General features: G+C 39.0%; 1 protein-coding gene across 1 annotated transcript in view; it reads left to right on the forward strand.

The window, feature by feature from the left end:
- Nucleotides 1-19372, forward strand: part of adgrb1a (adhesion G protein-coupled receptor B1a) — a 159846-nt gene that overhangs the window by 115676 nt on the left and 24798 nt on the right. The window contains exons 18-23 of the mRNA XM_030750073.1: nt 5351-5454; nt 11104-11206; nt 11321-11471; nt 13024-13093; nt 13374-13440; nt 16621-16706. Coding sequence (XP_030605933.1) covers nt 5351-5454; nt 11104-11206; nt 11321-11471; nt 13024-13093; nt 13374-13440; nt 16621-16706 — 581 coding nt within the window. The remainder of the gene's footprint in view (nt 1-5350; nt 5455-11103; nt 11207-11320; nt 11472-13023; nt 13094-13373; nt 13441-16620; nt 16707-19372) is intronic.

The raw sequence follows: 19372 nt of genomic DNA on the forward strand, positions 1-19372 counted from the left end.
TAGAGATGATATTTCATGTGAAAATTTCAATAAATATCTAGTGGTTAAGGGTATAGAAACCTCTGATTGCTATTTATAGCCTTATTTTTCTGGCATTTTAACTGATCTTCTTGGCTCTAAATGATAGTTATGTCAGTGTTTCTGCCCACTGCTTTGGTCCTGTTTAACCCCTCTCAAAAAGGTAGTCCTATTACATTGACATTTTTGTTCCCTGGAAGAAGAATCCTACATGCTTTAGTGATACCCTAATTTTCATATTTCACCCCTGTCCTCTTGGTATTTTCATTTCAGCTTTTCAACATAGTGCTGGGTCTGGTGCCTCTGTGGAGCTAGCTCTAAAGAACTTTGAAAGTGTCCTCAGGTGCAGTCACAAAGATCATCAAACATTATGATGAAACTGGCTCTCATCAGGACCGCCCCAGGAAAGGTAGACTAAGAGTTAGCTCTGTTACACAGGATCAGTTCATCAAAGTTACCAGCCTCAGAAACAGCAAGGTACCCCAGATAAGAGCCCACCTAAATGCTTCACAGAGTTCAAGTAGCACACACATCTCAACATCAACTGTTGAGAGAAGACTGTGTGAACCTGGACTTTATGGTCAAATTGCTGCAAAGAAGCAACTTCTGAGGAAGAACAACAAGAGGAAGAGAATGGCTTGGGCCAAGGAACACAAGGAATGGACATTGGACCAGTTTAAATCTGTCCTTTGGTCTGATGAGTCTAAAGTTGAGATTTTTGGTTCCAAACACCATCATGTCTCTGTTAGACAGAGAAAAGGTGAGCAGATGGTTCCTTCATGTGTAGTTCCCACTGTGAAGTATGGAGGAGGAAGTGTGATGGTATGGGGGTGCTTTGCTGGTGACACTGTTGGTGATTTATTCAACAGCCAAGGCACACTTAACCAGCATGGCTACCACAGCATACTGCAGTGAAACTTAGTGGGACCATCACCTCTGGGAACTCTTTCAAAACTGTTAGAAACAAATTTCAGGTGATCACCTCATGAAGCTGATTGAAGAGTGTGCAAAGCTGTAATCAAAGCAAAAGGTGCCTACTTTAAGGAATGGCACATATTTTGATTTCTTTAATATGTTTAAATTTACTACATGCAATTCCTTACGTGTTGCTTCATAGTCTGAATGACATAAGTATTAATTTACAATGCAGGAAAAAATAAAAACATTGAATGAGAAGGTGTGTCCAAACGGTTGCCTGGTACTTTATCTGTGGAGGCACAGACTGTACCTTCTGATGCAGTTCTGTTATTTGGCAAGAGCAGTTATTGGGATGCACCAATACAATCAATATGGATACTGTACCTTGGATTAAGGCAGTGGTTCTCAAACTTTTTTCATCATGCCCCACTTCATCAGATGAAACCTTTATTCATGCCCCATGCGAAGGTGTCTAAGCGAGGTCCCGGAGGACGAAGCCTTGGTAGTGAAGCGGCACGATGCCTCTGTGTACACATAAGACAGTGACGGTGGAGAATTTTGCTAGTTGCTACGCTAACATACTTTCATTGTTCCACGAGAATTAGTCCAATGTTCAACATCTGTTCTGCACGACTTTTCTCCCGGGCCATTCACTCCCCACCCATCATGACCCAATGCCCCACCAGTGGGACGCGCCCCACACTTTGAGAAACACTGGCTGAAGTTATCAGCTGATCAAAACAGAATCAAAATATAAATATAATTTAAAAATGTGTTTGTCATTAATCTGTTAAAAAAAACTTTTATGAATAAATGTGAAAACACAAAATTCACCTAATTTACTTCCACTAGTCTCATGTCAACTCATGTGAGAGTCATGGGTTGCTACATAAAGCTGTTATTTACTTGCTAGCTACTCCTCTGCCTCTTACTTCTCTTCACATAGACACACAGTGTCACAGTGATGTTGACAAGAGACAACTGAAGTGAAAAATTGTTAATGCAGTTTGTGACAACATCCTATGAAACTTCCAGAAAAGTCTTAACAACAGTGAGAGTGACTGAGGGAGAGAAAGAGTGACTTTGATGCTTTCTGTCTCACTCACAGTTTTTCAGTCGTGTCAGCTGACTCACTCACAGTTTGCTGTTAAATTAAAAACTTTTGCAAACATACCATTGAGAGCTGTGGTGTAGCTGGGGTGAATATCTTTAAGCCGCTGTCGCTTCACTTTGCTAAATAAGATAACTGAACTGACTGCACCAGCAGAGGATCGAGATCCAAATATCAGATTGGTGCATCCTTAGGCAGTTACATCATTTCATTTTAAAGCCCAGCTGTGCATATTCATTAGTTTGCTTTCTTGTGCTACTTTATGTTCAGTTTCATCTTTTTGTGACTAATTGTTTATGTTGATTTGAAGATGTTTTCTCATATGTCTGTACTTATGTGCGTTCCATATTTGCAAAACTCAGTTGAAACATAATTATTTATTGTTCCTGTATTAAACCTAGGTAATGTGAAATTAGAACATGATAAATAGTAGAGGTTTAGACACATAGTTGTACACCTGTCCAACTGCTGCAGACATGTTACATAGTTGCTATGGCGACCAAGACTGTCTGCTGTGGAAGGCGTTTCAGGAATGAAAAAGTGTAATGTCTTTATTTTTCTATGTTAATTTCCCTCTTCATTATGCAAAGTTGACTTTGCACACATAAATCAACCTTTCTGTTGATCAGGAGCGTTATGGAAGTCACCTTCCTGTTGAATTGAGACCAAAACAGCAGCAGCACCTTGCATGCTCTCAGTGTGTGTGTGTGTGTGTGTGTGTGTGTGTGTAGGTGTGTAAAGGCATCCTGCTAACCTTTATACTACTACTAACTTCCAAAAACGTGGTCCCGTACAGCCGCTGAAGCAGGGCTTCTGGCTGAAAGGTTTTTTGTGCTAACCACCTGTTTTATCAGGAGGGAGGCTCAAACTGGGGGCTGTTGGGGGTTGTGTCAGGATGAGCATCTGGTGTAAAAATCTGCCAAATCAAATATGCAAAGCTACCCACTGTGGCGACCCCTTGTGAAATAAGGAGCAGCTGAAAGTAGCTTAATATATACAGTACTGTGCAAAAGTTTTGAATCACCCCTCTTTTCTTTATATTTTACTTCTAAAAAGACAGATTTTATTGTAATTTTTAAAAAAATGTAGTCTTTCTGAAGGTCTTTTAAAGTGTTTCTTTGGACAGGGGCTACTTTTTCAGGCATTTTCAGTGCAGTCTGTGTACCTGAGCATTTTCAGAACACTGACCTGTGAATCATTCAACCATCAAAAAGGCTCCTAACACAAGGGCTGAAACATGGTTTTGTCTACACATAACAGACAACGAAGCAAAGAACTCATTTTAAATGGAGTCTTCTAGGCATTTTCTTACTATGAAATCTTTGAACAATGCCAAAGATAATACAGTTTGACAGGCATATCCTGACATGGTGTGCAGTGTGTCCCTATAAAACCTGGGGAAAACTGATAGGTAGAGGACAAAAAAAAAAAGAAGTTGCAGGCTTAAAAACGATGTAGAGCAGAATCTAAAATTCATGTATTTAAGGAAAAAACATCAAGCAACGACCTGACACAGGACCTGAGAGATGTATCCGGCCTTTCAGATCGCTGTTCGCTGAACCCTCATCAGAAATGGTCTCAGTGGAAGGGAGGCTGTCAAGAAGCCATTCTCAGGGAAGAGAAACGGGGAGAAAAGGCTGAGGTATGCCAGATTACACAAGGACTGGACTGAAAATCAGTGGTAACAGGTCTTTTTGAGTAATGAAGCTAAATGAAATTTTCAGTGTCTACAGCCATCGGTAAAACACAGTGTAGGCTGTGTCATGTTTGGGGGCAGCAGTGTTGGAGATGCTGTCAAAACTGATGGAATTATGAATGCAGAAAAGTACCGTCAGATTTTGAGACACCATGCAATACCATCTGGAAAGCATCTCATTGGGTATGGCTTCATTTTTAAGCATGACAGTGATCCCAAACAGTGGTTGTAATGTGACAAAATATGGAAAAGTTCAAGGGGTATGAATACTTTTGCAAGCCACTGTAAATATGAATTATAAATATAAATAAATATTAACTTCCAAGCTTGTTAAAATTGTACAACTTCTGTTATATACTGTATTCCCATGTATGCTTGCAGATGTTTCAATATATCGCTGCACCTATTTGCATTTTTTTTGAGTAAAAAATAAAGAATGAGGGGTGAGTCAAGACTTTTGCACAGTTCTGTATATATAAGTACATTCCATATTTCCGATCTTTGTTTAGACTTATTCAAAAGTCAAGGTGTTTCCCCTTTATTTTTGAAGAAATGACAGTGTTCAGATTAGACCTTATAGGCAGCAAACATTGGCAGACATATATATATATATATATATATATATATATATATATATATATATATATATAAATAAAACTTATGTCCACTAACTGGACATTGAAATATTATAATGCTTAAAAAGAATTTACCCGTGAACAGTGACTTTTGGAAGGTTAAAAAGTCTCCCTGGGACTTTATTTAGATTCTGGTTCTTTTAGTGCAAATACTACTAGGAGGAACTAAGACCCTCAAAATGTTCTTTGAAGAAACTTCCCACAGTGGAAATACTCCTTTCCTAGTGTACCAAGTGGCTACTGTGACAACAAATCTCATAAAGCTTTCTGTGCTTAAATCTGAACCATAACAGTGTAAAAATCAGAGCTGGGTTTTGTTTTTGAAATGGCAATGTATGCCTGTTGATGAGAATATGGACCAGAAAACACTCATGTTTAATCCTAGGGTAGAATAAGTCATTACTCCTGACCTTAGGTGATGTGTGCTTAAGTCTGGTAAAGTGGGGCACCTCTGCTACAAAACAGAGATGGGAGACACTGCACATGAATCAGTACTAAATATGGCTGCATCTGTGAAAAGAGCAAATCTGCCATTGTTAGTTTATTCATCATTATTATTAATGTCTTTACACATTTCTGAGACTAAAAGAATGAGGGCTTTAGAATTTGACAAAATACTTGGGGAACTTTAGCCAAAAAGTGTCAGAGATAGAAATGTTGTCAGGAAAAATGGAGTCCACTGCATTTGAACCATGGATGACCCAGTTAGGAGGTGAAAACTGAACAAATCAAGCCAAATGGGAATTTTTTTTTTCCAGCTGTCAGTTCCTGTCAAAGTGTGTGCATACAACAGATCTGTAAGCGCCCACTGACGTTTCCCTCTGACTTTGTTTGCAGTTTTTCATTATTCTCATTGTGCCTCTTGGGTGTAATTATTTCACAAGCTCATATAGACACAAATTACCAAATAAACCAGGATAGATCTTGATTATATTTCACAATTTTCTTTTTTGTCCTTCCTTTCATTTGCAGAACATGGATAAGACACAGCTCCCATCTGTGACACTGATTGTAGGCTGTGGTGTTTCTTCACTGACATTGCTGCTACTCATCATCATCTATGTGTCTGTCTGGAGGTGAGATATTACCGCTTGCACTAAAAACATTTGCACTAGGCTGTGATTAATGTGAGGAGGAAGTGTTAAAATCAAACTAGCAGCTCATCAGGAGGGACGAAATGAACCAGCTGACCTGAATCTATCAAGGACAAAGGGACAGTTCTACTAAAAAGTTAAACACAAAGTAATCACTAACATGTTTCTGCTGGCCTTAACGCTTTAAGACTGCACTGAATTTCCATACAAAATTATTAACAACTATTACAAATTTATTATAAAAATAATCTGCCATGCTGTTTCAGGCCTTAAAGAATTCTTATAAATGCAGTATGCAAAATTAAGATTAGGGTTAAGTTTCTACCTCTAGCTAGTTTTACCTAGCTGCCACTGCCAAATTATAATCTTGTAAAACAATATATAATATATATTAACAGTACGGCCAAAATTCATGGAGGAGTGTAGATTTACAAAATCTTCTAGTTTCTAAAACTAAAATGGAACCCGAGCCTAAGCTAGAGCCCGACCAATTTATTGGCAGGCTGTTGCATATTTTGTCCACCAGAGGGCACTCTGCAGCTTCCCTGTTACCAACAAGTGTGCTACAAACACAACAACCAGCCAATCTCAGTAGAGTCAGGCAGAGCATAAAAGAGTAAATAAATAATGACGTGTAACAAATATCAGCTGTTTATGTTTCATGTACCCGAAAGAAAAAAATCAGCTGATGTAGTTGAATAGCGTTTTTTTAAATCTTCAGATATGGATGTCTGTCTTAAATCCTGTTGGCTCTAGCCTAAACCTACCATGTAATTTTTCACCAGCTACCTGTTGGATGTTAAGAGGCTAAAAATAAAATGATTCGAATTTGCTTGGTCCACGACCTGACAGACTTATTTTTGTTCATAACTAAATAATTTAGACATAAATTATGACAAAATTTCATGCAACTGTCTAAAAGAATAATATGATAAAGTGAGTCAAAGGTCAATTTCGTTATGATGTCAAAATATTCTATATATTCTACACCATTACTCAGGAGCAGATGGGGAGGCTAGGTCTATATTTCATATTTCTTTGTATACTGAATGATGAGACTAATTGTTGGTGAAGGCATGCAACTGCAAAGAATTCTAGGTTGAATGAAGAAGAAACACACAGTACATCATGGGTCCTAGCACAGAACCCTGTGGAACTCCATAATTAACATTCGTGTGTGAAGAAGACTCCCCATTTACATGAACAAATTGGAGTCTATTAGATAAATATGATTCAAACCACTGCAGTGCAGAACCTTTAATAGAAGAATCCTGGGTAGTTCTTATTTTCTTCAATCAGTGATGAATAGTAAGATGTCCTGGCTTTATTAAGTCTTTTTTTTATAGAGCAACAAACTCTTTTTCCAGGCTAAACCAACATCTTCTAAATTAGCGACACACCATTCCCTCTCCAGCTTCCGGGTTATCTGCTTTAAGCTGCGGGTTTGTGAGTTATACCATGGAGGCAGGCACTTCTTTTTTTTCAGCGGAGCCACAGTATCCAGAGGTGTACGCAGTGAGGATGTAAAACTACTGATGAGATGATCTACCTCACTGAGAGCAGCGTTTAGGTAGCGCCTCTGCACTGTGTTGGCACATGGCACTGAAGACCATAATAATGGAGGAATTATATCCCTGAGCTTAGTTACAGCATTTTCATAAAGACTTCTACTGTAATAAAATTTATTCCACAGTATTTTGTAATCCATTAAAGTCAATTTAAAGGAAATGTAATATAACAGCTAGTTATAGTTTTGTTTGTTTTTGTTGTTTTCTTTTTTCTTTTGTTGGGTGGGGGGTGGGGGGTCTGGCAATGTATAGTTGCTAGAAAAAATGTGTGTTTCCCAAGTGATTGGTGAGTGGTTGCTGGAGTGTGGCGTAGCTAGGTGAACTCACATTGTGTTCCACCCAAAACATCTTTGTGATTGCTTTGGCCAAACTTTAACTTTCAAAGTGAGCAGCTTCCATTTTTTCTTTTTGCACAGTCTCTACCAGTCAGCGAGTAGCTGATGAATGTTTGTGGACAAATCGGAGACTTCTGGAAGAGAAATGCTATCATGGAAATCATGATAGCAAAATGGAATCATTTTGGAAGAATATCTGTCACAGTGGCTTTGTTAATTGATATTGGCCCTAATAGTAAATGCTATTGTATTTTCTAAGAACAGCAGCAATTATTTATCTGTGCGACACTGATTTTACATTTTTGGAATTTTTGGAATGATATATACTGTATTGCCTAAAGTATTCATTCATCTGCCTTCACACACATACAGTGGGGAAAATAAGTATTTGACACACTGCCGATTTTGCAAGTTTTCCCACCTATAAAAAAAAAGTCTGTAATTTTTATTGTAGTTACACTTCAACTGTGAGAGACATAATCTAAAAAAAGATCCAGAAAGTCAATTATTGTACAATTTTTTAATAATTAATTTGCATTTTATTGATACAGTAGATAAACATAACTTAAAATGTGGTACAGAAACCTTTGTTTCAATTACAGAGGTCAGACGTTTCCTGTAGTTCTTGACCAAGTTTGCACACACTGCAGCAGGATTTTGGCCCCAGTCTTACATACAGATCTTCTCCAGATCTTTCAGGTTTTGGGGCTGTCGCTGGTCAACATTGAGTTTCAGCTCCCTCCAAAGATTTTCTATTAGGTTCAGGTCTGGACACTGGCTAGGCCACTCCAGGATCTTGAAATGCTTCTTATGGAGCCATTCCTTAGTTGCCCTGGCTGTGTGTTTCAGGTCATTGACATACTGGAAGACACAGCCAATACCCATCTTCAATGTTCTTACTGAGTGAAGAAGGTTGTTGGCCAAAATATCACGATACATGACCCCATCCATCCTCAATATGGTGCAGTCGTGCTGTCCCCTTTGCAGAAAAGCACCCCCCCAAAGTATGAGGTTTCCACTTCCATGCTTCACGGTTGGGACGGTGTTCTTGGGGTTGTACTCATACTTCTTCTTCCTCCAAACACAGTGAGTGGAGTTGATACCAAAAACCTCTATTTTGGTCTCATCTGACCGCATGACCTTCTCACATGCCTCCTCTGGATCATCCAGATGGTCATTGGTGAACTTCAAACGGGCCTGGACATTTACTGGCGTGAACAGGGGGACCCTGCAGGATTTTAATCTATGGCAGCATAGTGTGTTACTACCGATCATCTTTGAGACTATGGTCCCAGCTCTCTTCAGGTCATGGACCCGGAGCTCCAGACTAAGGGAGATTGACAGTCATCTTGTGTTTCTTCCATTTTGTAATAATTGCACCAACAGTTGTTGGCTTCTTACCAAGCTTCTTGCCTATCGTCCTGTAGCCCATCCCAGCCTTGTGCAGGTCTACAGTTTTGTCCCTGGTGTCGTTGGACAGCTCTTTGGTCTTGGAAAAGGTGGAGAGGTTGGTGTGTGATAGATTGAGTGTGTGGAGAGGTATCTTTTATACAGGTAACAAGTTCAAACAGGTGTAATTAATACAGGTCATTAGTGCAGAATAGGAGGGCTTCTTAAAGAAAAACTAATAGGTCTGCAAGAGCCAGAATTCTTGCTGGTTGGTAGGTTATCAAATACTTATTTCATGCAAAAAAAAATGCAAATTGATTATTTAAAAATCATACAGGGTGATTTTCTGGATTTTTTTTTTTTAGATTCTGTCTCTCACAGTTAAAGTGTAACTATGATAAAAATTACACTCTCCATTCTTTGTAGGTGGGAAAACTTGCAAAATTTGCAGTGTATCAAATACTTATTTTCCCCACTGTATAAACTTGAGTGACATCCCATTCTTAATCCATAGGATTTAATATGTCGGCCCCACCTTGGATCTGTAACACCTTTAACTCTTCTGGGAAGGCTTTCCACAAGGTTTAGGAGTGTGTTTATAGAAATTTTAACCATTTTTCCAGAAGCACATTTGTGAGGTCTGATGTTGAATGAGAAGGTCTGGCTCACAGTCTCCACTCTAATTCATCCCAAAGGTGTTCTGTCAGGTTGAGGTCAGGACTCTGTGCAGACCAGTCAAGTTCTTCCACACCAAATTGGCTCATCCATGTCTTTATGGAGCTGCTTTGTGCACTGGTATGCAGTTATGTTGGAACAGGAAGGGGCCATCCCCAAACTGTTCCCACAAAGTTGGGAGCATGAAATTGTCCAAAAGGTCTTGGTATGCTGAAGCATTGAGTTAATGCTTTCAGCATACCAAGACATTGGGCCGAGCCCAACTTCTGAGAAACAGCCCCACACCATAATCCCCCCTCCACCAAACTTTACACTTGGCACAGTGCAGTCAGACAAGTACCGTTCTCCTGGCAACTGCCAAACCCAGACCAGTCTATCAGAGTACCAGACAGAGATGTGTGATTTGGCACTCCAGAGAACCCATCTCCACTGCTTTGAAATCCAGTGGCACTGTGCTTTACATCACTTGGATGGCTTGGATGCAGCTGCTCAGCCATGGAAACTTATTCCATGAAACTCTCTACACACTCTGAAGTTTGGAGGTCTGTAATGACTGGCTCTCCAGAAAGTTGGTGACCTCTGTGCACTATGTGCCTCACCATCCGCTGACCCCACTCTGTGATTTAATGTGGCCTACCACTTCTTGGCTGAGTTACTGTAATTCCCAATCACTTCCACTTTCCACTAAAAGTTGACTGTGGAATGTTGAGTAACAAGGAAATTTTACGACTGGACTTGTTGCACGGGTGATATCCTATCACGGTACCACACTGGAATTCACTGAGCTCCTGAGATTGACCCATTCTTTCGCTAATGTTTGTAGAAGCAGTCTGCATGCCTAGGTGCTTGATTTTATATACCTGTGGCTGCGGAAGTAATCGGAATACCTGATTTCAATGATTTGGATGGTGAGTGAATACTTTTGGCAATATAGTGAAGTATGAAAGGCCTCTCATACTAGAAATGATAGTTATTTAGCAGATAATCAGTTATTTTACACATTAATATTAACCCAGAACTTTTCAGTAAGTGAATCCCTAATATTTCATAATGTCTTGTGTGTAGTCTTACAATGAGGAGAATTTTATAGTTTGCTTCAAATTTGCTTATAAAAATCTAAGACACCATTAAGCATTGCCTTTTAGGGACGCACCAACAAATCTGCTGGATATCAGTATTGGATAATTGTTGACTAATATTGGTATATTAGCAAATAAAAGATCATTTACACGTCATATTTATGAAAACCTGGCATATTTTTTTTAGAGTTAATATTACTGATTAGGGGAATAAACAACAAAAAACACAATATGCAAAAAAAAAAAAAACAAAATCTTGTGACTTGCTACCAAATTGTTATTTCAAAGATCAGTATCGGTCCAGAATCCTTGCATCTTCATTAAATATACATTTTGTTGTTGGGAAAAACATACATTAAAATCTGCTGGGCAGATTTGGGGCAGGTACCACAGACAGCATCATGAATAGTTTTAAGATATGCCGAGTATATGGTGATCTGGTAGGAAAACACCAGCAATACATCAAAATGCACCATAATTAAAACATCACAGCATTGGGAGAAAGCCTTGAGGTTGAAGCCCTGATCGTTGCCATAGGTCTGATTGCTGGTTTCAATCAAAAGTGTGTCTTTCATCTTTCTGCAGGTACATCCGGTCTGAGCGATCAGTCATCCTCATTAACTTCTGCCTCTCCATCATTTCTTCCAATGCCCTTATCCTCATTGGACAGACGCAGACACGGAATAAGGTGAGAGCCAGTCAGAGTCTCCGCCATATGTCTGTGGTGATGCCCTTTGCCTGAGTATATATTAATTAATTAATACTCTCCATACTTGTTTGCTGTCTTCTTCTGGTGTTTCAGATCTTATGCACCCTGATTGCTGCTTTTCTTCATTTCTTTTTCCTGTCTTCATTCTGCTGGGTTCTGACGGAGGCATGGCAGTCCTACATGGCAGTGACAGGCCGCCTCAGGAATCGCATCATACGCAAGCGTTTCCTGTGTCTTGGCTGGGGTGGGCTTTCTCTCTGCTGCCTGTCTGTTCTTTTTATCTCTCACCAGTTTTATTTCCTTATTTTTTTACTTCGCCCTTATTTCGAGATGCTTCTTGTCCCTATTTACCCCCTCTTTTCCCAGCCCACATTCTTTTCTTCCCTGTCTACAGTTGTCGCTCGCTATATTGCAGTTCACTTATCGCGGCTTCACTGTATTGCAGATTTTTAAGTTTTGTAGGAGTGTGGGAAGGGTTTATAAAGCCTTAAAACATAAATAAATAATGAAATAAATATATAATAAATATAACGCCACTACTTCGCAGATTTTCACCTATCGTGGGGGTCTCTGAAATGTAACCCCCGCAATAGGTGAGGGATCCCTGTATTCCATAGTCTTGCTTTCTTCTTCCAGTGCTTTTTTTCTCTTCGTATTTACCTCTTAGCTCTGTCCTTCCCCTATTCGTTCTCATCTTCCCTGTCCCATTGTTTCTATGCAGACTTCCTTTACTTCCTACTTCTCCCATGTTGGTCCCTCGACTTGATTTAACTTCATTTTCCTTGCGTTTTTAGCTTTGCTGTCGATGGCAGATGACAGTCATCAGAGCTAATCTGATACCGAGCCGTCCGGCGTCCTTCTGTGATCTTTCGTCGTCCATCATTGTTTTGCTAAATTCACTACTCCTCGGTCATTTATGTTTGAAATCTTATGAAACTTGGCAGAAATACTCTTTGCATAAGGCTCTATAAAATTAGGGGAGACAGATTTTCAACTTTCGACTTTATAGATTTTTTTAATGAATTTTTGAAATCTTTGAGAAATACTGTTCATTGATGTTTACTTCTACCTTATTCCTCAGCCAACTCTTTTGAAACTTGGCATGAGTATTCATTGGGCAGAGGTCTACAGAATAATCCACATAGAATTTACATTTGTGATTTATTTTTAATTTATTGGCAAATTCTTCTGAAACTTGTCATGAATATTCATTGGGCAGTAGTTACCAAAATATTGCGGATATAGTTTTGATTTTTTTTTCACAAATATTCAAATCTATTTACCAAATACTGTACGCTGATATTAAACTTCACTCTCTACTCCTACTTTATTTACTGGCAAATTCTTGTGAAACTGAGTTTGTGTATTTATTGGGCAATGGTGGACCGAATGTTGCAGACAGATTTTCAGTGTTTACTTTTTCTTTTTTTAAATTTGTGAAAATATAAAAGTAAGTCTAAGCTCAGTGATGGTTGACCTGCAGCCAAATTAGTTTCCGTTCCAATACAGGTCTCGTCTTTCTTTCCCCACGCTTCCTTTTTTCCTTTCTTTCTTGCTTCCTGACATTCTTGATTATTTCTTACCTGCTTGTTTCTTCTCTTCATTGTCCATTCCTTTCTTTCCTTCTTCTTTTCCTTTTGTCCTTTCCCTTAGAGCCCCCCCCCCCCCCATCTTTTTCTCCCCGTTTTACTCTTTTCTTCATTGTCCCTCCTTTTCTTTACTTCTTCTTTTCCCTTTTGTGCGTCTTGCCATCTCCCTTGCCTCCTATGTGTTGAAATGTATTTTTTCCCCCTCAGGTCTCCCTGCTCTAGTAGTGGCAATCTCAGTGGGATTCACCAAGGCAAAGGGATATGGAACACCAAGCTAGTAAGCAAGTTCTTTTGTAGCTCTATCACTGTATACTGCCTCTTCAATGGCAGAGTATTACACATGGTGGAAGGTTTATGTTTGCAGCCTAATTAACTTCTCTTTCTCTGTCTCATCAATCTTTCACTATCTACATTATTGTCTTGCAACCTGTCTTCTACTTTTCACCTCATTCAACCCCTCCTCTTCTAAACCCTTCACATTCCTACCCCTCTCCTCAAACCTCACCCACCTTAATTTCCTCTGTCAACATCCATGTTTTCCTGCTTCTTTCTCATAGCTGCTGGTTGTCTCTGGAAGGAGGTCTTCTCTATGCATTTGTGGGACCTGCTGCAGCTGTAGTCTTGGTATTTCTTCTCTCCTTTTTAGTCTGTGTTTGTTAGCTTTCAAATTCAATGCACGGATTACAAGTATAACCTGTAGCTATACCTCCCATCATATGTCAGTTTTATAAAAGCTGAATTATGTGTGTATGTGTGCATCTCATCATTGATTTATTATACCAAGTAATCATTCTAACAATCTGGCAATGACTGGTTCAATATAAAAAAAGATACTGCAACAGATCATAAAAACACAGGATCAAAACAAAACACAACATGAACATTTAAAGGCAGGTTTACTGCAGTGATGTCATGTACATTTAACATTAAAGGTGCTCTCCCATTATTACTCAGCTGTTATCATTGTGAGAAAGCATTCTTATACAGGACCAGTTTTGGATACTTTATTAGAATTCATCTAAAAATAGAAACTCAGTATAAGATAAATGAAATGAAATCATCAAAACATTGCAGTTCATACTAATAGACCCTATCCTCATTAACTTCCTTGCCGCCTAACTTTGCTTACTTCCTCAGTATCTTTCCTACATCTTTCCTTTCTTTTTTACTTCTTGCTGTTTCCTTGTTTCCTTTCATCTTTTTATTCTTTTCTTTCTTTTCCTTTTCATCACTCCCTGCTTTGCTTCCTGCTGTTCCTTTTCCTCATCCATATTGCCTTTTCCTGTTCTTTACTTTCTTCCCTGTTCTTCCTTGTCTATGTTAATTCCTCCTACCCTCACTACTGTTTCCAGATTCTCTTTTACCTTTTTCTTCCCTTCTTTTTTCCCTCCTTTTCCCTGTCAGTCTTATTTCCTCTTTCTTCTTGATGTTTTTTTGTGCTTGCTTCCCCTCTCGGTTCCTCTTTTTTGCCCCACTTCTCCATTTCCGCCCTCATTTATTCCTCAATCTTACTTTCCTCCTCCATATTATCCATGGCATTTTCCTGCCCTTAATCCATCCTCTCTAGTTCCTTCTTCTTTACTTCCTCCTTTATATCCTAAACATTTCTCTGTCATTGTCATTATTTTTCATCTTTTTTAATGTTCTCATTTTCAACCTTTATTCCTCTTTTTTTTTCTTGTACTGATGTTTTTTTCCTATCCTTGTTCTTTTTTCTAGTCTTTGTTTTGCATATTTCCTGCTGTTTGCTTTTCCTTCATCCCGTTCCTTATTTTTTCTTCCTGCTTTTTTCTTTTCTTATGCTAGTTTTCTTTCATTCTTCACTGTCCCTTCCTTTCTTTGCATCCTCCTTTTCCTTATTTACCTTCTTATACATGCTTCCTTCCTTCCTTCTTTTCTTTCTCTTTCTCTTTCCTACTTCCTCATTTGCCACCTCTGTTCCTCAAATTATTTTTCTTTGTCCATTTCTCTGAACTTCTTCCCCTTCTTTGTCCTTCATGGATTTCTAGATACCTCAACATTTTTTTATATTTGACCATTTACATTACAGTGTCAATCCCAAATTCACATTGATAAATATATTAGCCTTTTTACAGCATCACCATTTTAACAATAATAATTAACTGGTAACATGAGTCTGTGATATGATGTAATTTGATATAAATGCTTTTGCTTGCTTTTTTCTTTGTGCCATTGGAATAATTAAATAATTAAGCCAAAGGTATACTAGCACAGAAAAACAAAGGTTTCAATGTAGTTATTCATATTCATACACTATATCAGGTATGTACCTAGAATTCATGTGGCATGTTAATTGTTCCAGCTTCTCACAGTTGCTGTTGTACTGACACAAAGAGCAGCTTTATATTAACCATAAAAATCCTGTAACAATAATTTCCTGCACATACACTATATCGCCAAAAGTATTCACTCGTCTGCTTTCACACCTGAATGAACTTGAGTGACATCTCATTCATAATCCACAGGGTTTAATATGATTTTGGCACACCATTTGCAGCTATAACAGCTTCAACTCTTCTGGGAAGGCTTTCCACAAGTTTAGGAGTGTTTATGGGAATTTTTGACCATTCTTGCAGACACTGATGTTGGATGAGGAGACCTGGCTCACACTCTCCACTCTAATTCATCCCAAAGGTGTTCTGTCAGGTTGAGGTCAGGGCTATCTGCAGGCCACTCAAGTTCTTCCACACCAAATTGGCTCATCCATGTCTTTATGGAGCTGCTTTGTGCACTGGTGTGCAGTCATGTTGGAACAGGAAGGGGCCATCCTCAAACTGTTCCCACAAAGTTGGGAGCATCAAATTGTACCAAATGTCTCGGAATGCTGAAGCATTAATAATAATATTAATAATAATAATGGGGAATATTTAGTAGAGTGAAAATTTCTGGACTTGTTGCACAGGTAGCATCCTGTCATGGTACTCCTGAGAGCAACCCATTCTTTCACTAGGTTTGTAGATGCAGTCTGCATGCCTAGGTGCTTGATTTTATACACCCGTGGCCATGGAAGTGATTGGAACACTTGAATTCAATGATTTGGATGGTGAGTGAATACTTTTGGCAATATAGTGTATTTCCTGCAGCTTCCCTAATGTTTGTCCCACACCAAAATGCAATCACAGACTTACTGTAAACTCCAGCAGAAAACACTCCACTGACACTGGCCTTGTTTTGCTAATCAAATCTGTTAGCCACAGTTTCAGTGATTCACTTCCCAGTTGCCCCCCCCCCCCCCCCCCCCCCCCCCAAAAAAAAAAACAAAAACAAGTGAACAGCTTGTTTGGGTGTCTTTTCTTTTTTTTTCTTTTTTTTTTGCACAAGCTGCTTCTCTAATATTGCATATTGCAGCAGTAGCTGCAATATGCAGCCACACTGGAGCATTGTTGGAGTGGTTTGTACCAGAGACTTTTATAGCAGATGAACACTCAAGCCAATAAAACTGTATTAATTAAAACACCACCACCTTTGATTTGGCATATTTCATGTATTTTTAGTGTACTGTTTACATAAAAAATGTATATGCTAGTTTTCTTTCATTCTTCATTTGGTGTCACTAATATTTAACGTTAACATTTAGTGTTTGCAATGCTGAACCTACAGTAAGTACAGCTAGTGCGTGTGATGTGACTCATTTATGAGCATGTTGCTGCCATCATCTCATCACGATGAACATTGTCACCATTGTTGTCCATTTCTGCTGTTACCAGAGCAGTGCTGCAATGTTTTGAAAGTAACGAAACTGTCTTTGCTCTGCTTTAATCCTGTACCTCTTCTCTTCTGCAGGTTAACATGGTTATTGGGATTCTCGTTTTTAACAAACTGGTGTCCAAAGACGGCATTACTGATATGAAACTAAAGGAGAGGGCGGGGTATGCCTTATACCACACATCCATTTTACACAGTGACCTATAACCAGCCTGATTGCTTTAGGTAGCGGGTGGGGCAAGTGCGGTTATCAGCTCCTAGGGTGAAATTATCCTGGGCCATCATTCCTTTAGAAAATTGGCTGAAGACAACAAAATTTTCAATCCAAGGATCATGAAGAAAAAAGAGGATTCAGAGATACTGACTGAATCCACAATAACTGAACTAGCAAAAGAAAATATACCTTATGTTTTTATACACATGTGTTAGTCACATGACACTGCAGACAGAAGACGAAATGTGGAGAAGGCTATCTGGTTATTGGTCCCCCATAGACTGAGCAAGATGATGCCTCATTTCATTGCTTTCCTTTTAAGTTTCAAATGTGTCACATTTTCCTCCAGCTGCTCTTTGTTTGCAGGTGTTGCTCTTAATGTGAAGTTCTATAAACCCATCCATGTCTTTTTTTTCCCACCCGTTTGGTTGTTTCTGGTAAAGGGAAGCAGGGCTGCAAGCAGCAAGACTTCACTGTAAAAGAAAAGCTGTCTGGGGTCATATTTCTGTAGCTCTGGCCATAATTTCTATTTGTGATAATGGCATTTTAATCAAAGTTTCACTGCACAAAGCATGGAAACCTAGCATTAATAAATCATAGATTTCTTTAAAATTGTCCATATCTTTAGTTATAGTGATTTTTGTCTACTACTACTAATATTATTATTATTATTATTATTATTATTATTATTATTATTATTATTATTATTATTATTATTATTATTATTATTATCAGTATAATAAGCAGTAGAATTGGGCTTATATTAGCCTTGTCGTAAAGAAACACTCCAGCATTTTGGGAAATACACTTAGTATTAGTGGAGAAACCTTAGGTTTCCTGTTTGCACATTCAGTATACAGATAGGAATTGTGGGAAATTGTGGGAAACTGGGGGAAACGTGCCTTCCTGCAGCTTCACACTTGTTTGTTTCTTTTGTCCATTTGTGTTCTTTGGACCTTAATTACTTAGTCTGCCTGTACGACACATCCGCATCGTGTTTCTGACATTATTCGATGTGAGTCAAATGATGTGACACGGCTCACTGTGTGTTGCAGTTAAGGAGCCCCTCCATAAGCCCCCTCCATAAATTTGCCACATTGCAGTGGAGAATACTGGAGGGTAGAGGTGAGGCAATTGGCCAAAACTTCGAACTGTGACTGTGGACTTCCAGCTAACAGGGAACAAGAAACAACAGCAACAGGCAGAGGCCAAAGCCAAACTTTAGTGCAAATTTAAGTTATGAGCACCGGATGATAATTTGTGTTTTAGCAGCAGCTCATGTTATTTTGGCTCAGTGCGTTTAGCAGTTACTGTAGTTTCTGGGATGTGTCCTAACTCTTATTTCAGCAAACAGCACTCAGCTCTTGGATTTAAATACTCAACCTGCTGAGCAGCAGGGCACAGTGTGTTAATACGATAGCTTTGGAGTTTCCGGAAGGTCCATTCGTACAGTTATTTTAATATGTTTAATGCTGCTCTAAATTCATGCAGCAAATCGTAACAATCCCCTCACCTGGCTGTCGCTTTGATCAGACTATATTTTAAAGATGGACATTATACCTTGACACTACCCACTGGTTGGTGAAGTCCTGATCGGAAGCTTTGAGTCGAGCATTTTGGAAAAGGGAAATTTAAGGGCAACTGCACACCATTAAGGTAGTTACTTATCAGTCTTAAAGCAAGCCCACACTAAAGCATACACCACTTTATTGTCCTTGTTAATGCTAAGGGTACCATAATTTGCTAAATGAGGTGGTGCTGAATTGGACTTTTTTCTGTAACCAGAGGAGCCGGCCTTTAAAGCAAATGCAGGTTTAAGGTACTTTTATATTGGCTTAATTTCTCAGATGTCAAAGTCTGTTTTTTATATCAGTCTAAGGTAAACAAGTGCACGTTCCAGGATGCTGGAGTGTTAGTACATCAGAGCCCTTATCCAGGAAACCCAGGAAACTTGCTATGAAAAGTCTTTGTTCACACATTCATGTACACATTCATTCAACTGTCACAAGTTAGCTTCCTTCATAGAGAGTACTTAAAAAGCACATTTGTCACTAGGTACTGAAAGCAAATGTCAGTGGACTGTTGGCATAGCTTCCAAAGATCCATTGGTCAGAGCACACATGTACCCTGCTGCCCTTTACCCCGCAGGCTGTTCTGTCTCCATTGGCCATGTTGGTGCATTCAGATGTTATTTTCTTTCTCTCTCTGAAAAATGTTTGCTTTCTTCAATGATCTCTCTGTTCAACTGTACTTGTTTTTATTCTGTCTGAAATGTCATGTTTGAGTTTGCACAGAATCCCCTCTCTCTCACTCAGGGCTCTCCAATCAGGAACACATCAGTCTATGAAGCCCCCTCCCATGTCATCAGTGATTGGGTAAAAAAAGTACCTGCCCATTCAACCCTCTCTGTAATGTATAGTTAACCAGCCCTGCCAACTGCCAAACCTGCTGAATCCTCTAGTAAATCCTCTGATTGGCTTACTATTATTTCCTGCCTGTTCAACTCACTTCTGATTTTCCAATTGATGCTGCCTCCCGTTAGCTGGATAGAATAACACAATGCTGCCTTAGAGTCTGACAGTTTGTGGAATGCTTTTTATAGAAAGTATCTTTTTT

The sequence above is a fragment of the Archocentrus centrarchus genome, chromosome 16 (assembly GCF_007364275.1).
Source record: "Archocentrus centrarchus isolate MPI-CPG fArcCen1 chromosome 16, fArcCen1, whole genome shotgun sequence".
Taxonomy (NCBI): domain Eukaryota; kingdom Metazoa; phylum Chordata; class Actinopteri; order Cichliformes; family Cichlidae; genus Archocentrus; species Archocentrus centrarchus.